The sequence below is a fragment of the Mastomys coucha genome, unplaced genomic scaffold (genome assembly GCF_008632895.1).
Source record: "Mastomys coucha isolate ucsf_1 unplaced genomic scaffold, UCSF_Mcou_1 pScaffold16, whole genome shotgun sequence".
Lineage (NCBI taxonomy): Eukaryota > Metazoa > Chordata > Mammalia > Rodentia > Muridae > Mastomys > Mastomys coucha.
This window is the reverse complement of record NW_022196898.1, coordinates 70,954,703-70,967,223: the sequence shown is the minus strand read 5'-3', so window position 1 is coordinate 70,967,223 and position 12,521 is coordinate 70,954,703. Positions and strand designations below refer to the sequence as shown.

General features: G+C 46.0%; 1 protein-coding gene and 1 long non-coding RNA gene across 6 annotated transcripts in view; one reads left to right on the top strand and one right to left on the bottom strand.

Annotated features, from left to right (window-relative positions):
• LOC116093737 overlaps positions 1 to 2,632 on the top strand; it is an 11,728-nt gene extending 9,096 nt beyond the window's left edge. Inside the window, exons 2-3 of the long non-coding RNA XR_004119818.1 lie at positions 149 to 288; positions 2,482 to 2,632. This is a non-coding gene — a long non-coding RNA (uncharacterized LOC116093737). The remainder of the gene's footprint in view (positions 1 to 148; positions 289 to 2,481) is intronic.
• The window catches only part of Sec24d (SEC24 homolog D, COPII coat complex component), a 96,865-nt gene extending 85,716 nt beyond the window's left edge, over positions 1 to 11,149 (bottom strand). Inside the window, exons 1-3 of one of the 5 annotated variants that reach the window (XM_031375354.1) lie at positions 10,852 to 11,149; positions 8,617 to 8,776; positions 1,208 to 1,337 (exon numbers count right to left, since the gene is read on the bottom strand). In XM_031375354.1, the coding sequence (XP_031231214.1) occupies positions 1,208 to 1,337; positions 8,617 to 8,734 (248 nt within the window). In that variant the 5' untranslated portion in view covers positions 8,735 to 8,776; positions 10,852 to 11,149. The other 4 variants (XM_031375356.1, XM_031375355.1, XM_031375352.1 and 1 more) reach the window with 4 other exon arrangements.
• Positions 11,150 to 12,521: the final 1,372 nt, after the last annotated feature.

Genomic DNA, 12,521 nt, shown 5'->3' with positions numbered 1-12,521 from the left:
TTTGTCTCCTGTGAGAAGCTGCTCTGTGGTCCCATAGCTACATCTTGGTGGCAGTTACCACAACAAACAAAATCCAGCGGTGTCCGACTCAGAAGCCCCACAAGAGCATTAGCAGATGATTTCAGAACCTCCCTTTTCTTACTCGCAGGAACAAGACAGCCTTCCTCAAGGATGCAGGTTCACGCTAAAGACTTACTCCTGTGCCCCGCCTCCCCTCCACCTGACAACCTGGGAAAGGAACTAGGAAATGGGCCCTTGGGCCACTCTGGGAGTGGGAGCCGTTCCAAGGTAAATGCATCTAGGAGCTGCCAGACTGCGGCTGGTGACAGCAGCTAGTGAACAAATAACACTGGGATTCCGAGCCTTGAGGTGTGTGTGTGTTCCTGGCTCCATCCCAGGTGATAGTCGCTTATGGGTCACAGGCTCTAAATATCTCAGGCGTATAGTTCTTGGCTTTCCTAGGCCTGCCTCGGACTTCCTTGTTTTCAGTTCATTACAAACAGAAGCTGCATTTTTTGAGCTTCTTTTACAGCAGGCCTGGCCAATTAAGAGTCCCTCACTGGCCCATGTATTCCTTCCCTATCAATCCCTTAGACTCTACCACTGACCCCAATCCGATTTGATCTTAAAACTTGTATTAAGCATTTGCTGGTAATGAGGCCAGGTGTGTGGGGCAGCTCTGGAGAAGGGAATGGTTAAGTCTTGTTTCAGTGTTTTGGTCTGAGATAGAGGGGAGGGGTGTGTCTCACTATGTAGCCCCCGCTGGCCTGGCACTTATTATGTAGATCAGGCTGGCCTCCCGCTCAGAGATCTGCCTACTTCTGCTTCTCCAAAGCTAGGATTAAAGATATGTGCTACCATGCCCAGAATGATCTAGTATTTGGTAAGATATACAGAGACTAGGTGTCTAAAAGAACTAGAGACCAACATGAAACTCTAAACAAAATACGCTGACTGTAACCCCAAACTAAAATACAGGGCATTAACATGGACCACTTTTATATATTTTAAAATACAGACTAACTCTTCTGTCCCTAGCTTTTCTAAGAGCTTGTTTTCTAGGGCAGTTCTCCAGTAAACATTTTTTAAAGATAGGAAACTTACGAAGAGATTAAACTTTCAACCAAGAAACGTGGAAGTTGAGAGGGTCCTTTGGAAGAGTATTTCAGGGCATGTTCAAATGAGGGTTGAAATGTACTTAGCTCACCTTTGAGGAGGATGGCCTGGGGTGTGGGCTCCATTGGGGCCAAACTGTGGGGGTCCAGGAGGTAAGGGGCCTGGGGGCAGCAGCCCTGAAGGAGCAGAGGCTCCAGAGGGCCCCAAGGGCTTCATCGTGCCTGCAACAGAAGGGAGCAGAGTTAAGGGTGTGTTAAAGTACAAAGGGAGGTGATAAAGGTGCAAGATTAGGGCTGGAGAGATGGCTCAGCGGTTAGGAGCGCTGACTGTGCTTCCGGAGTACCGGAGTCCAATTCCAAGCACCCACAGGGTGGCTCATAACCATCTGTAACGGGATCCGATGCCCTCATCTGGTATGGCTGAAAAGAGCTGCAGGGTACTCATATACATGAAATAAATTAAAAAATGATGGAAGATTAACATTAAAATGAGTGAGGGGAGACAGAAGGTAAAGGATAAACACAAGGCCCTTCCAACTTCCCTTAACTAATCTCGTCAGAGTAGCTATTAACGTGTTAATAAAGGAAATAAACTTGGTGGTGGTGGAGGTACTTTAACAGAACATGGTTTCTCACAAACACCAGGTCACACAAAGAAAAACAAAAAATGTAAAGAGGTAAAATAGATAAATAAATAACTCAATAAATCAGAAAGCCGGGTGGTAGAGCATCTGAAATGCATATGCATACAAGACCCTACAGTGCTTTTGGAGAGCAAATTGAGACAGGTGAGAGACAGGTGAGGCAGGGTTTTAAGTCATCACACTCAGAGGATGTGAAAATCAGGCACACAGTGATGGGTGCTATTCACAACAACCACTTCCACACAGTAGCTCCTCAGAGAGAGTGTTGTAGTTAGGGTTTCTATTGCTGTGATGAAACACCATGACTAACAAGCAAGGTGAGGAGGAAACGGTTCATGTGGCTTACACTTCCACATCCCTGTTCATCACTGAAGGAAGTCAGGACAGGAACTCACACAGAGCGAGGACCTGGAGGGAGGGGCTAATGTGCAGATGATGGAGGAGTGCGGCTGACTGGCTTGCTTCCATGGCTTGCTCAGCCTGCTTTCTTATAGGAGCCAGGACTACCAGCCCAGGAATGATCCCACCACAATGGGCTAGACCCTTCACCATCAATCACTAATAAAAAAAAAAAAATGGATCTTACAGAGGCATTTTCTCAACTCCCACCTTTCAGACAGCTCTGTGTTAGTGTGTCAAGTTGACATACAGGTAGCCAGTACAGAGCACTTTAAGGTTTCTTTATGGAACAGTTTTCTAGCCATTTTTCTCTTTTCTTCTAGAGCAAAGGTGGCGGAGGATAATCCAAGACTTGTGATGGAGACCCCTAAGCCTTGTTGGTACTAACTTAGCTGTTGTTCAGCGCTGGGCAAGTAACCTCCTCTGAGGATCTCACTTTGATCTTTGTAAAATAAAAATGAAATCTCCTCTAGGCAGCCCGATCAACTTGACCTTCGGCCCTACCCTCATCTGTGTGCCCTGTGACCTCTAAGCTGCCTGTGAGCTCTTCGACCTTACCCCTGGTATCGGCATTCATCCAATCTACTTTCTGTTCCCTTCCTCCCGCAGTTGCCACACAGACAGACAGACAGACAGACACACACACACACACACACACACACACACACATGTGATGCCTGGAAATGATGGCATGGACTGCAGTCACCCAGGAAGACCTTGTCAGACTGTCATTGTACCTTCATGAAGGTACTTCCATGTCCTTGGATAATCGAACCCACAGGACGGTTACAGTGGCAGGCTTTGTGATTATACCCTTAAATGCCTACCAAGACTCCCCTCTTCAAGCATGAGTCCTGGAACTAAAGACTGTGCTGAAGATGGAGCCCAGGCCCCCACATGTGAGGCAAGCCTCTGTAATAGGCCTACTCATAGCCCAGCCCTTTTTTATATTTTATCATTTTAAAACAGAATCTCACTAAACTGCCTAGGCTGCCTTTGAACTTGCTCTTCAGTCCAGACACATTTTTAACTCCAGAGTCCCTGCCTTAGCCTCCTAAACAGATAGGATCAGAGGCCCACACCACAGCCTGAGTGAGGAATGCTATATATTAACTTTACAACCAAAGTTCTATTTGCAATTTTCCATAGAGGACAAAAAAATAAATACTGTGGTTTAATTTTAAATTATTTTAACTAATAAACATATTTATAATGTAATATCATGTGACATATTCTGTGATATTTTACCAGGTTAAGTATATATGATAAATATATACCTAGATATAGGTATATACATATGTATTTAACCTGGTAAATGTTCAGATATGTCTGTTTCTGTCTAAAACACTCCCCCTAGTAAGCTTTCCCATCCTCCTCCCGTTCTCTCAGCTTCTAGGAAGCACCATTCAGTTCTCCACATCTATGAGATCAGCTTTCGTAGCTTCCACGTATGACCAAGATCATGTAGTATGTTTTCCTTCTGTGAATTAAAAAAGCACACTACATTTTTACATGATGCTTGGCAGTATAAGAAAACCATGAAGCATGCAGTCAACTGACTGTGTTTGAATCCTTCCCCACCACTGAGTAGCCAGGACCGACAAGACCCACGATTGTTTTTTAATTCATTTTTTTATTAGATGTTTTCTTTATTTACAATATCTCCTTTCCCAGATTCCCATCCAAAAGGAAAAAAAAAAGAAAATTAAATTAAAAAACAAAAACTAAAACAAACCTGTTCCCTCCCCCTTCCCCTGCTCACCATCCCACCTCCTCCTGCTTACTGGCCCTGGCATTCCCCTACACTGGGGCATAGAACCTTCACAGGGCCAAGTTCCTCTCCTCCCATTGATGACCGACTTGGCCATGCTCTATTATACTGCCGGAGCCATAAGTCTCTCCATGTGTACTCTTTGGTTGGAGTTTTAGTCCCTGGGAGCTCTGAGGATACTAGCTAGTTCATATTGTTGTTCATCCTAAGGGGCTGCAAACCCTTCAGCTCCTTGGGTACTTTCTCTAGCTCCTTCATTGGGGACCCTGTACTCAAATACCCACGGTTTTTAACTCCGTGTCCCAGCTGTTAGCTCCCTGCTCCCCAAGAGAATTCAGAATTAACTGAAGCCATTAAAAACCATTTTCTTATACCTGGCCATATGACCTGACTTCCTTCTCTTCTTCAAGTTTACAGTTTAATAGGACATACAGGCTACAGTTAAGGACACACTGTGCTTTATTTTTAAAATGTTGTTTTAGACAAAAGTAGAAAGCCATTACTAGCCCAACATAAGCCAGATACCCCCACCTTTCAAATAAGTAAGTGTATTAGCTCCTATGGCTATAATAAAAGCAACTTGGGAAAGAGAGAACTTAATTCATCTTACAACTCTCAGGTCAGACCTCACCACTGAGGGAATTCAGGACTGGTACTCAAGGCAGGAACCTGGAGGCAGGAACTGAAACAGAGGCCATGGAGGAGTGCTATTTATTGGCTTGTTCTCCATGGCTTGATCAATCTGCCATCTTATACAGCTTAGGACCAGCTGTCCAGGGGTAGCACTACCCACAGTGGGCTGGGAGTCCCCGCTTCATCAACCATTTGATGATGATGGTGGTGGTGGTGATGATGATAAATGCCCTATAGACTTGCCTACAGACCAGTCTGAGGGAGGCATTTTCTCAGTTGCAGTTCCTCTTCCCACATAACTCTAGCTTGTGTCAAGAAGACAAGCAAACAAACAAACAAACAAAAAACACAAAAAACAACATACAGAAGCAAGCAAACAAAGGAAACCCAGCCAGGACAGGATAGCAGGTTAGTGGCCATTTTGACTAGCCCCCACATGGTTCAGGAGACTTTAAAGCAATTTAGAGGTACACTGAGAGAACTCTCATGTATCTGTCACATTGACGTCAACAACTTGTTGAACGCACATTTAGCATGCCTCCAATACACTAAGAGCACCCATGGAGGACACACCATATAAGAAATAGTAAGCCTGTCATGTGACCAGAGTTACAAAAAAGCAGAGGGCCTCCTAACCCCTCCTGGAAAAAAAGGAATGAGGAAAGACCTCTTGGGATGCACCTTCAGGACAGTGGTTTTAGAATAGCAGACAAGATATGGGAGTCTAGCCAGAAGCAGAGCCTGACCACTGGTCTGAGAGAGCATGGCCTAATCAGGGGCGGCAAAGGGTCGGGTGGACGCAGTGTGGGGGGTAAAGTGACAGGAGCGGAAATCGCCATCCAGACTGATTGGAGACCGACCACAAAGTCCGGTGTATCATTTGTGCTCCATACCCAGGGCAAACGGACGGCAGTGTCATGGTGATGCGCAGTCAGCATCTTCAGTGGGCCACACGGCTGGCATTGTCAGAGGTGACCAGACACAGAGCCCCAGACGCAGAACAATCAGGTTCTTTAGAGCATGAGGGAACTTCAGGAGGGAAGGAAATCCACAGCAAGAGAAAGAACTACAACTACGCTTGTACCACAGGAGAGTACCAAAACTCAGAAGCCATCTTTAACATGGGAGCAAGCGTTATGGGCTAGTTTACTGTGCAGGAGTGTCAGTCTCCTCCAGGCCTGCCTTCATAGAAGGTCCTGAGCTAGACACATAGATGCTCCATCCATAGGGTCCTCTACAATGTGGATTTTTTTTTTTATGCAAAGGAACACTTCTTTGAGGAGCTCTGACTAGTTCTGCGGTATGGGTTGTCCTTCTGGCCTGGAAGGAAGTGATTTTTGATAGAATAGTCCTGTGTGGGCTATGCATCTCTGTACACTGGCTAAGAAGCTCCGAAGACCAGGGCTCTTCCCTTTGTTTCCTAGCATCCTAGCATCCTTTAACAAACCCCTTTCCACTACAATAGATTCTGTTATCAGCAAGGTGACTCTGAGCAACTTGACATCACAGGACAGTAGGCCTTAAATTGGACCCTGTTTCTAACAAAGAAAAACAAAAATCAAAGAACATTTGTGGGGGGAAAAAAAACTTCATCTAAAACAAAACAAATATGAGCTCCCTGTTACATATGCAAATCCTAATGGCCAGTGCTCCCAAAGCTCTGACCCAGTGGGGTGGTAACATCTATACCACCACCTAGGCCTGATCTCACTTCCAGAACAGTAATGTGCCTGGCCTCTCTGCTTCCTGCAGCAGATGTATGCCACTCAAAAGACACTTGAAAATGTGATGACATTTTGGCTTGCTAAAACTCAGAGAAAGAGGGAGGTACCACTGGAATATGGTAGACATAGACCATGGATGCTGCTAAATGCATCTCTCTCTCTCTCTCTTTCTTTCTTTCTCTCTTTCTCTTTCTTTCTGTCTCTCTCTTTCTCTGTGTGTGTGTCTCTCTCTGACTCTGTCTCTCTTTCTCTGACTCTATCTCTGTCTCTGTCTGTCTCTATCTCTCTTTCTCTCACACATAAAAGGATGAGAGAGAGAGTGTGTGTGAAAGAGTTGGCCCTAGATTTGAAGAATGCTAAGACTCAGAAACCCTGCACCCGACACAGTATGCCTACCCTTCGTTTCTCCTCCACATCCTCTAATCTCCACTGTAGCTCTTCTGCACTATGCACTGGAGTGTGGCCCTTTCTGGTTTAAGTCTCTTCAGTGGCACCCGTGATATGGCCCCATTACTTTGTACTTTAAGGACACCTCCCTCTGCTCTCCTGCTGAGGGTCTACAGTTGCAAGCCACATCCTACCTGGCCCACCCTCACTTGCCTTTCAGGTCATTCCTCTAAGAGGATGCTCTGTCCCTAACCTCATCTCAGAGTTTGGTATTTCTCTCCTGGTGCCACTGTGTGCGTCCCTAACACCTTCCACTTCCTATGGACTGCAGTTGTCAAGATGTGTATTGTATTGTCCTCGAGATAACTAAGTAATTTATGGACTGGGGTTGAGACTAGTGTATTTGTTGTTTTATGACAAGTGCTTTGCTCACTTCATAAATCTGTTTGATTTGTTACTATGTAACACAAACAATACAAAAACACAATCAGTGGGTGCTGATAGAGATAGAGTTTGTGTGAGTTTGATAAGAGTTTCTGGTAGCACAGACACTTCAAAAAATCACAAGTAAGTGGCTTTCAGAAAACCAACAAAAATAACATACAATGGTGTGTGTGTGTGTGTGTGTGTGTGTGTGTGTGTGTGTGTGTGTGTGAAAAGTTTGTGAGCTGGTACTGGAAAGGGGAACCCCGAGCCCCATGCTTGCTAGGCAAGTGTTGTCACTTAGCCCATTCCCCCTGGTACAACAGTGTGGAGAATGGTTTAAAGTCCAGCATAGTGTCAAGAGGATAAAAACAGGGAAACAAGGTATAATTATGCTGGGGAAACATCTGGTCAGAGCTGCCTGTTAAAGTATGAAGCAGTACAAGACAGAGGGCTGTGGACACAACACGGAGGGCCATTGTCTTTCCGGCAGAGCAGGATGCTAATCAGGCATCAGATGTAAACCACACTCCAGTGACAGTGAGTTGGTATCTGTGGAGCAATGGGTAACGGGATAGGGCAGGTGGATGACCGAAAAGAAGAAAATGGAGAAAATAATGCAGGCCTAAGTAACTTACTGTATAAAGAGAGGTGAAGGGAAGTCATTAAAGGTTTCAAGCCAGTGATTCATTCATTACCCAAAATCCTTCCAGATCAAGAGCCAATAGCCTGGTGAAAGGCCATACCAGACAGAAGCCTAAGGGTGAAGAGACCATTTGTGACCTGGGTGACAGATGAGTTGGACTGAACAAAACTAGTAACAGGATGTGAGGGAGGAGAGAGGTAGGAAACAAGTTTGGGAGACAGGTGGGTGGTACACATACAAATTCACAGGCAAAACTCAGACATTTAAGATACAATTAAAAAAAACTCTAAAAGTAAACTTTTAGTAGACTGACTGGATTGGACTAGGTAAAAGAGAGAGATTCTTCTGTCTTGATTTTAGAGTTTTTCTTTGTTTCCTTGAGATAGGGTCCCATATAGCTCAGGCTGGCCTTGAACTTGTTCTCTAGCCAAGGCAGGTCTTGAACTCCTTACCCTCCTGGTTCTATCTTTTGAGTGCTAAGCTTATAGCCATATGTCACCACAGCCGGTTTGTTTTTGTTCTGTAATAATGAGAGGTTTGGGTGTTGATTCTAATAACTGATGCTCATATGTGATGTGGAATACCAGTAAAGAATAGGCTTCAATGAAAGAGAACAAATTGCTCTAAATGAATATGGCATGCCTGAACACGCAGGTGAACCTGAGAAAACACTGGACCATGCATAGGAAAGACTCCAAAGCTGGAATAGATCTGAGAGAGAAGTGTGTACTTCACGTGTCTTGCTGTACAAGGCTCCTCAGACGATGCTGTTCTGTCAAACGATGGCTTCATTTAATGGCTACCAACTAGGACTAACCCAGGTCTCTAAGCCTGAGGATTGAATAATCATATATAAGTAAAAAGAATAGTTTACCTGGTGGAGAGGATACATGGGAAGAGTCCCCATAGTGTCCATAGTGAGGGGGAGACATGCCCATTCCAGGCTGGGGCTGAGAGTAGGGGGGTGTTGCCACATAACCTTGTTGGCTCATTATGAAAATATCATTCCAAAGGAGAGCGACTGCAGAAGAACCCTGCAAGAGTAAAGGGGAGACGTTAGATTTTAGATATCTAATGCTGCTAAAAATATAAATGCAATCAAGAAACATTTCAGATGTCTTGAAGAAAAGTAAATGTGTCCATTCTGGAAATAATCTTCATTTTATACAACACTACTTATCATAGTATTATCCCCTGGAGATGGCTTAAGACATCTCTTAAGAATTCAGTAATGTCACTTCAGGGGTTCCAGAAAAATTTGTAGGCACCAATCTAAATAGTAATTGCTACCACTTTTTCCCTGGATGCCGGTATTGCTTCTAACAGTCTCTCATTAGTAGTCCTATAATTCTGCATCTTGGTTTCCATGGTCACATTTTGAGAGTGCACCATGCCATTCAAGTGACTGACCACCATAATTGCAAGTGGTCTGCAGATAGATGCTTCGAGACTTGGATCTTCCTGGTGCCCTTCTAATTAATCTACTTAATCTGTAGTTAAGACAAGGAAAAGCCATAGTCCAACAAATATAACCTGAGATAGACATGCTAATAGCCTTTGTGAGTCATAATGTGACAAGCCAGTGGCAGCTCCAACCAGCTCAGTCCAAGATGCTAAGGTTTCTTTTAGACTTAGATGACATCACACCTCTAAGAACATAAGCACCTATATTTAAGGAACTAAAAAAAAAAAAAAAAAAAAAAAAAAAAAAAAAAAAAACTTTCATATGTGGGTAGTTATAAACAATCATAAATATAACAGTCCCATCCTGATTCTATTCAGAGCCCAAATACCAATTAGCTTTACACTTTCATGTTTCCAGGTTTTGCTAAAACAGATACCTCCTAGAGAGGTTTTTTAAAAGACATTTTTGTTTGTTTATTTAGTTAGCTGGTTGTTTTCTGAGACAAGGTTTCCCTTGTAGTCCTTGCTGCCCTGAACTTACTCAATAGACCAGGCTGGCCTCGAACTCAGGGATCTGCCTGCCTCTGACTCACTAGTGCTGGGATTAAAGGTGTGTGCCACCACGTCTGGCTTTCAAAAACATTTGTAACAAGACAGGGGATGCTCTGAAGCCTGGCAAAGAAAATAGGGTTTCGTTTCCTATCTGCCCGTGCATAGCTATGTGACACAGTAAACTGATGAGGCTCTTTGGGCCTCAGTTTTCTGTTTTAGAAAATGAAGTGTCCAAAAGCCATATCAGTTGTAAAACCCTGGTTCTCTAGTTTCTTTCCAGTTTCTCCATCAAGCATTTGGGTACCTTTTCTTTCTTTCTCGTTGCTGCGTTTTAAAAGATTAGTAATGCCTTCTAAGTAAGACATGGGAATCTCTTTATTCTGGAAATGGTATGCAAATTTCAAACGCGAAGACTAACACCCACGATTTAGTTTTGTTTTCATATTAAACCTTCAGCTTCGGAGTAGCAACCAAGAGAATGATGGTCACTGTCTTCTTAAGGGAGGACAGAAAGGCAGACAGACAAAGGTCTCCAGTCCACTGTGTTCCTGACAACACTTTCCCTCCTCCCACTGCGCATAGGGAGACGTGGCAGCCGCCTGGACCCATGCAGCCTTTAGAAGACCGCACCGGCGCACCCACGCAGCAGCTGCGGGAGGGGAGCGGGGCAGCGATGCTCGCCGCAAACGACTGGAAGCAGCCCAGCCCTCTTCCCTGGTCCTGGGAGGAATTCGCTTCCTCACCCTACTCTGCCACGTCAAACTTCCTCACCCAGTACACCAAGTTGCAGAAACCTGACTCAGCTGCAAGCGGCGACATGGCAGAGAGCCACTTGGCACAAACCGGCCTCGAATCCAAACCCCGAGCGCTCGGATTCTACAAAGACACCCTTTCCCCGGCCACTGTCACCCGGGGCAAGTTCGCGTTTCCCCCTCGGATGAGGTCCCGAAGCTCAACGCTGTAGTTGCCATTTTCCCCTCGGAATATTTCCAGCCCTCTTCTCCTCCGGGAACCAGAGAGCCAAGTTGATGGGGAGTCGCGGTGCAGCGGCGTGTGGACGCTCCGCACCCCCGGAGCGGCACCCCGAGCCCGCTGTACCTGCGGTTCCTCATCCTCCCCACCGTCCTCCCCCCGCGCCCCGCGTCTGCCGTACCTGCTCTGCACGCTCCGCGGCCCGCGCTGCCGCCGCCGCCACCGAGTCGCTCTGGGTAGCGAGTGCCACGTCAGGCGCCCGGCCGCGCGCGCGCGCGCTGGACCCGCTCGCTCCCGCGGCGCGCACCGGCGGGGGCGGGGCCGCGCCTCCAGCTGTCGGCTCGCGCCTCTTTTCCGGGTCTTTTTCCTCGAAGCTTTTCCTTCCCGAGGCCCCGCCTCCTCCAATTTGTCCAAGATCCTCCCGGAGCCGGTGACGGGGGCGACCTGGGTGGGGTGAGGAGGGCGCGCTCTGAGTTCAACAGGTGGCACCGAATCGCAGCGCTGCGCTCGCCTTACTGGTAGCGACGCGTGTCGGGGAGTGCACAGTGGCAAGAGCAATCTGGCGCGTGTACAGACAATTTGATGACGTCTTCCAGCACAACAACAGAAGGAAGGCCCAAGGCAGCCTGGTTATGTGTGGAAGGAGACACTCTGCTGAGGTGTCCTCAGGGAAGCAGGGGTTGCAGGACCTCCGTGGGCTCGCTCACTTAACTGTGAGCTACCGATGGTGCGTCCCACCCACAAACAGGAACTGGCCTGTGTCAAAAGTACATTAACTTTTAGCTCACCTTTGGACAGAAACAGTTGAGAAACACTTATTTTGCCCTAAAATCAGAACCAGTAGGCCAGCATCCAAAAATGTCTCACTATCAAATAGAAAGTATGAGTTCAGTCCACAGCTGAGTTTGGGAAAGCTATTTACACTTCACTCTGTTTTATGAAATAAATGCAGCCTAGTGGTGTTGCCCTCACTATGTGCCGCCTTCTGAGTAACCAGAAATCAAATCTCCCTAAAGCTTGACTAATCAAAAGCTATCTGAGTAACGTTTCCTATTGCTGTGATAAAATATGCCGGCGGCCACAACTAAAAGGAGAAAATGTTTATTTTGGTCCACAGTTCAGGGATGTAATTCCTCTTGATGTGGTAGCTTGAGGCAGCTGATCGGTTTGCATACATAGACAGGAAGCAGAGCTCAATCAGTGCTTGTGTCTGACCCTTCTTATTCAATCCAGGATCCCAGCCCAGGGAATGGTGTCACACACAGTGGTCGGGTCTTCCCAGCTCAATTAGTCTATACTAAAGACAGTTCCTCACAGGCTTGCCAGGTCTTCTATTAGAATTATCATTATCAAGACATTTGTTTTGTTTCGTTTTGTTTTGTTTTGTTTTGTTTTGTTTTGTTTTGTTTGAGACAGGGTTTCTCTGTGTAGCCTTTGCTGTCCTGAAACTCACTCTCTAGACCAGGCTGGCCTTAAACTCAGTGGTCCATCTGCCTCTGTCTCCCAAGTGCTGGGATTAAGGACATGAGCCACCATTACCCACTGTATTAGGAATTTTAAGGCAACAACTGTTTATCACTGAAAAAGAAACAATTTAAAGGGTAATAATTTACGTTGTCTCACAGTCTCTGAGGTTTCAGTCCTAAGTCATCTTGCTGAACTATTATAGGTGCCCCATGATGGACAGCATCATGACAGGCAGGAGGACTGACAGAGTAAAGCAGCTCATGTCACAGTGGCCAAGAAGCAAAGAGGGAAACATAGAGGGCCCCAAGCAAGACACAGCCCCCAATCCTGACCCGGGTGATCTAAGCCATGCAATCACACTTTCCTCCTCCTCCTCCTCCTCCT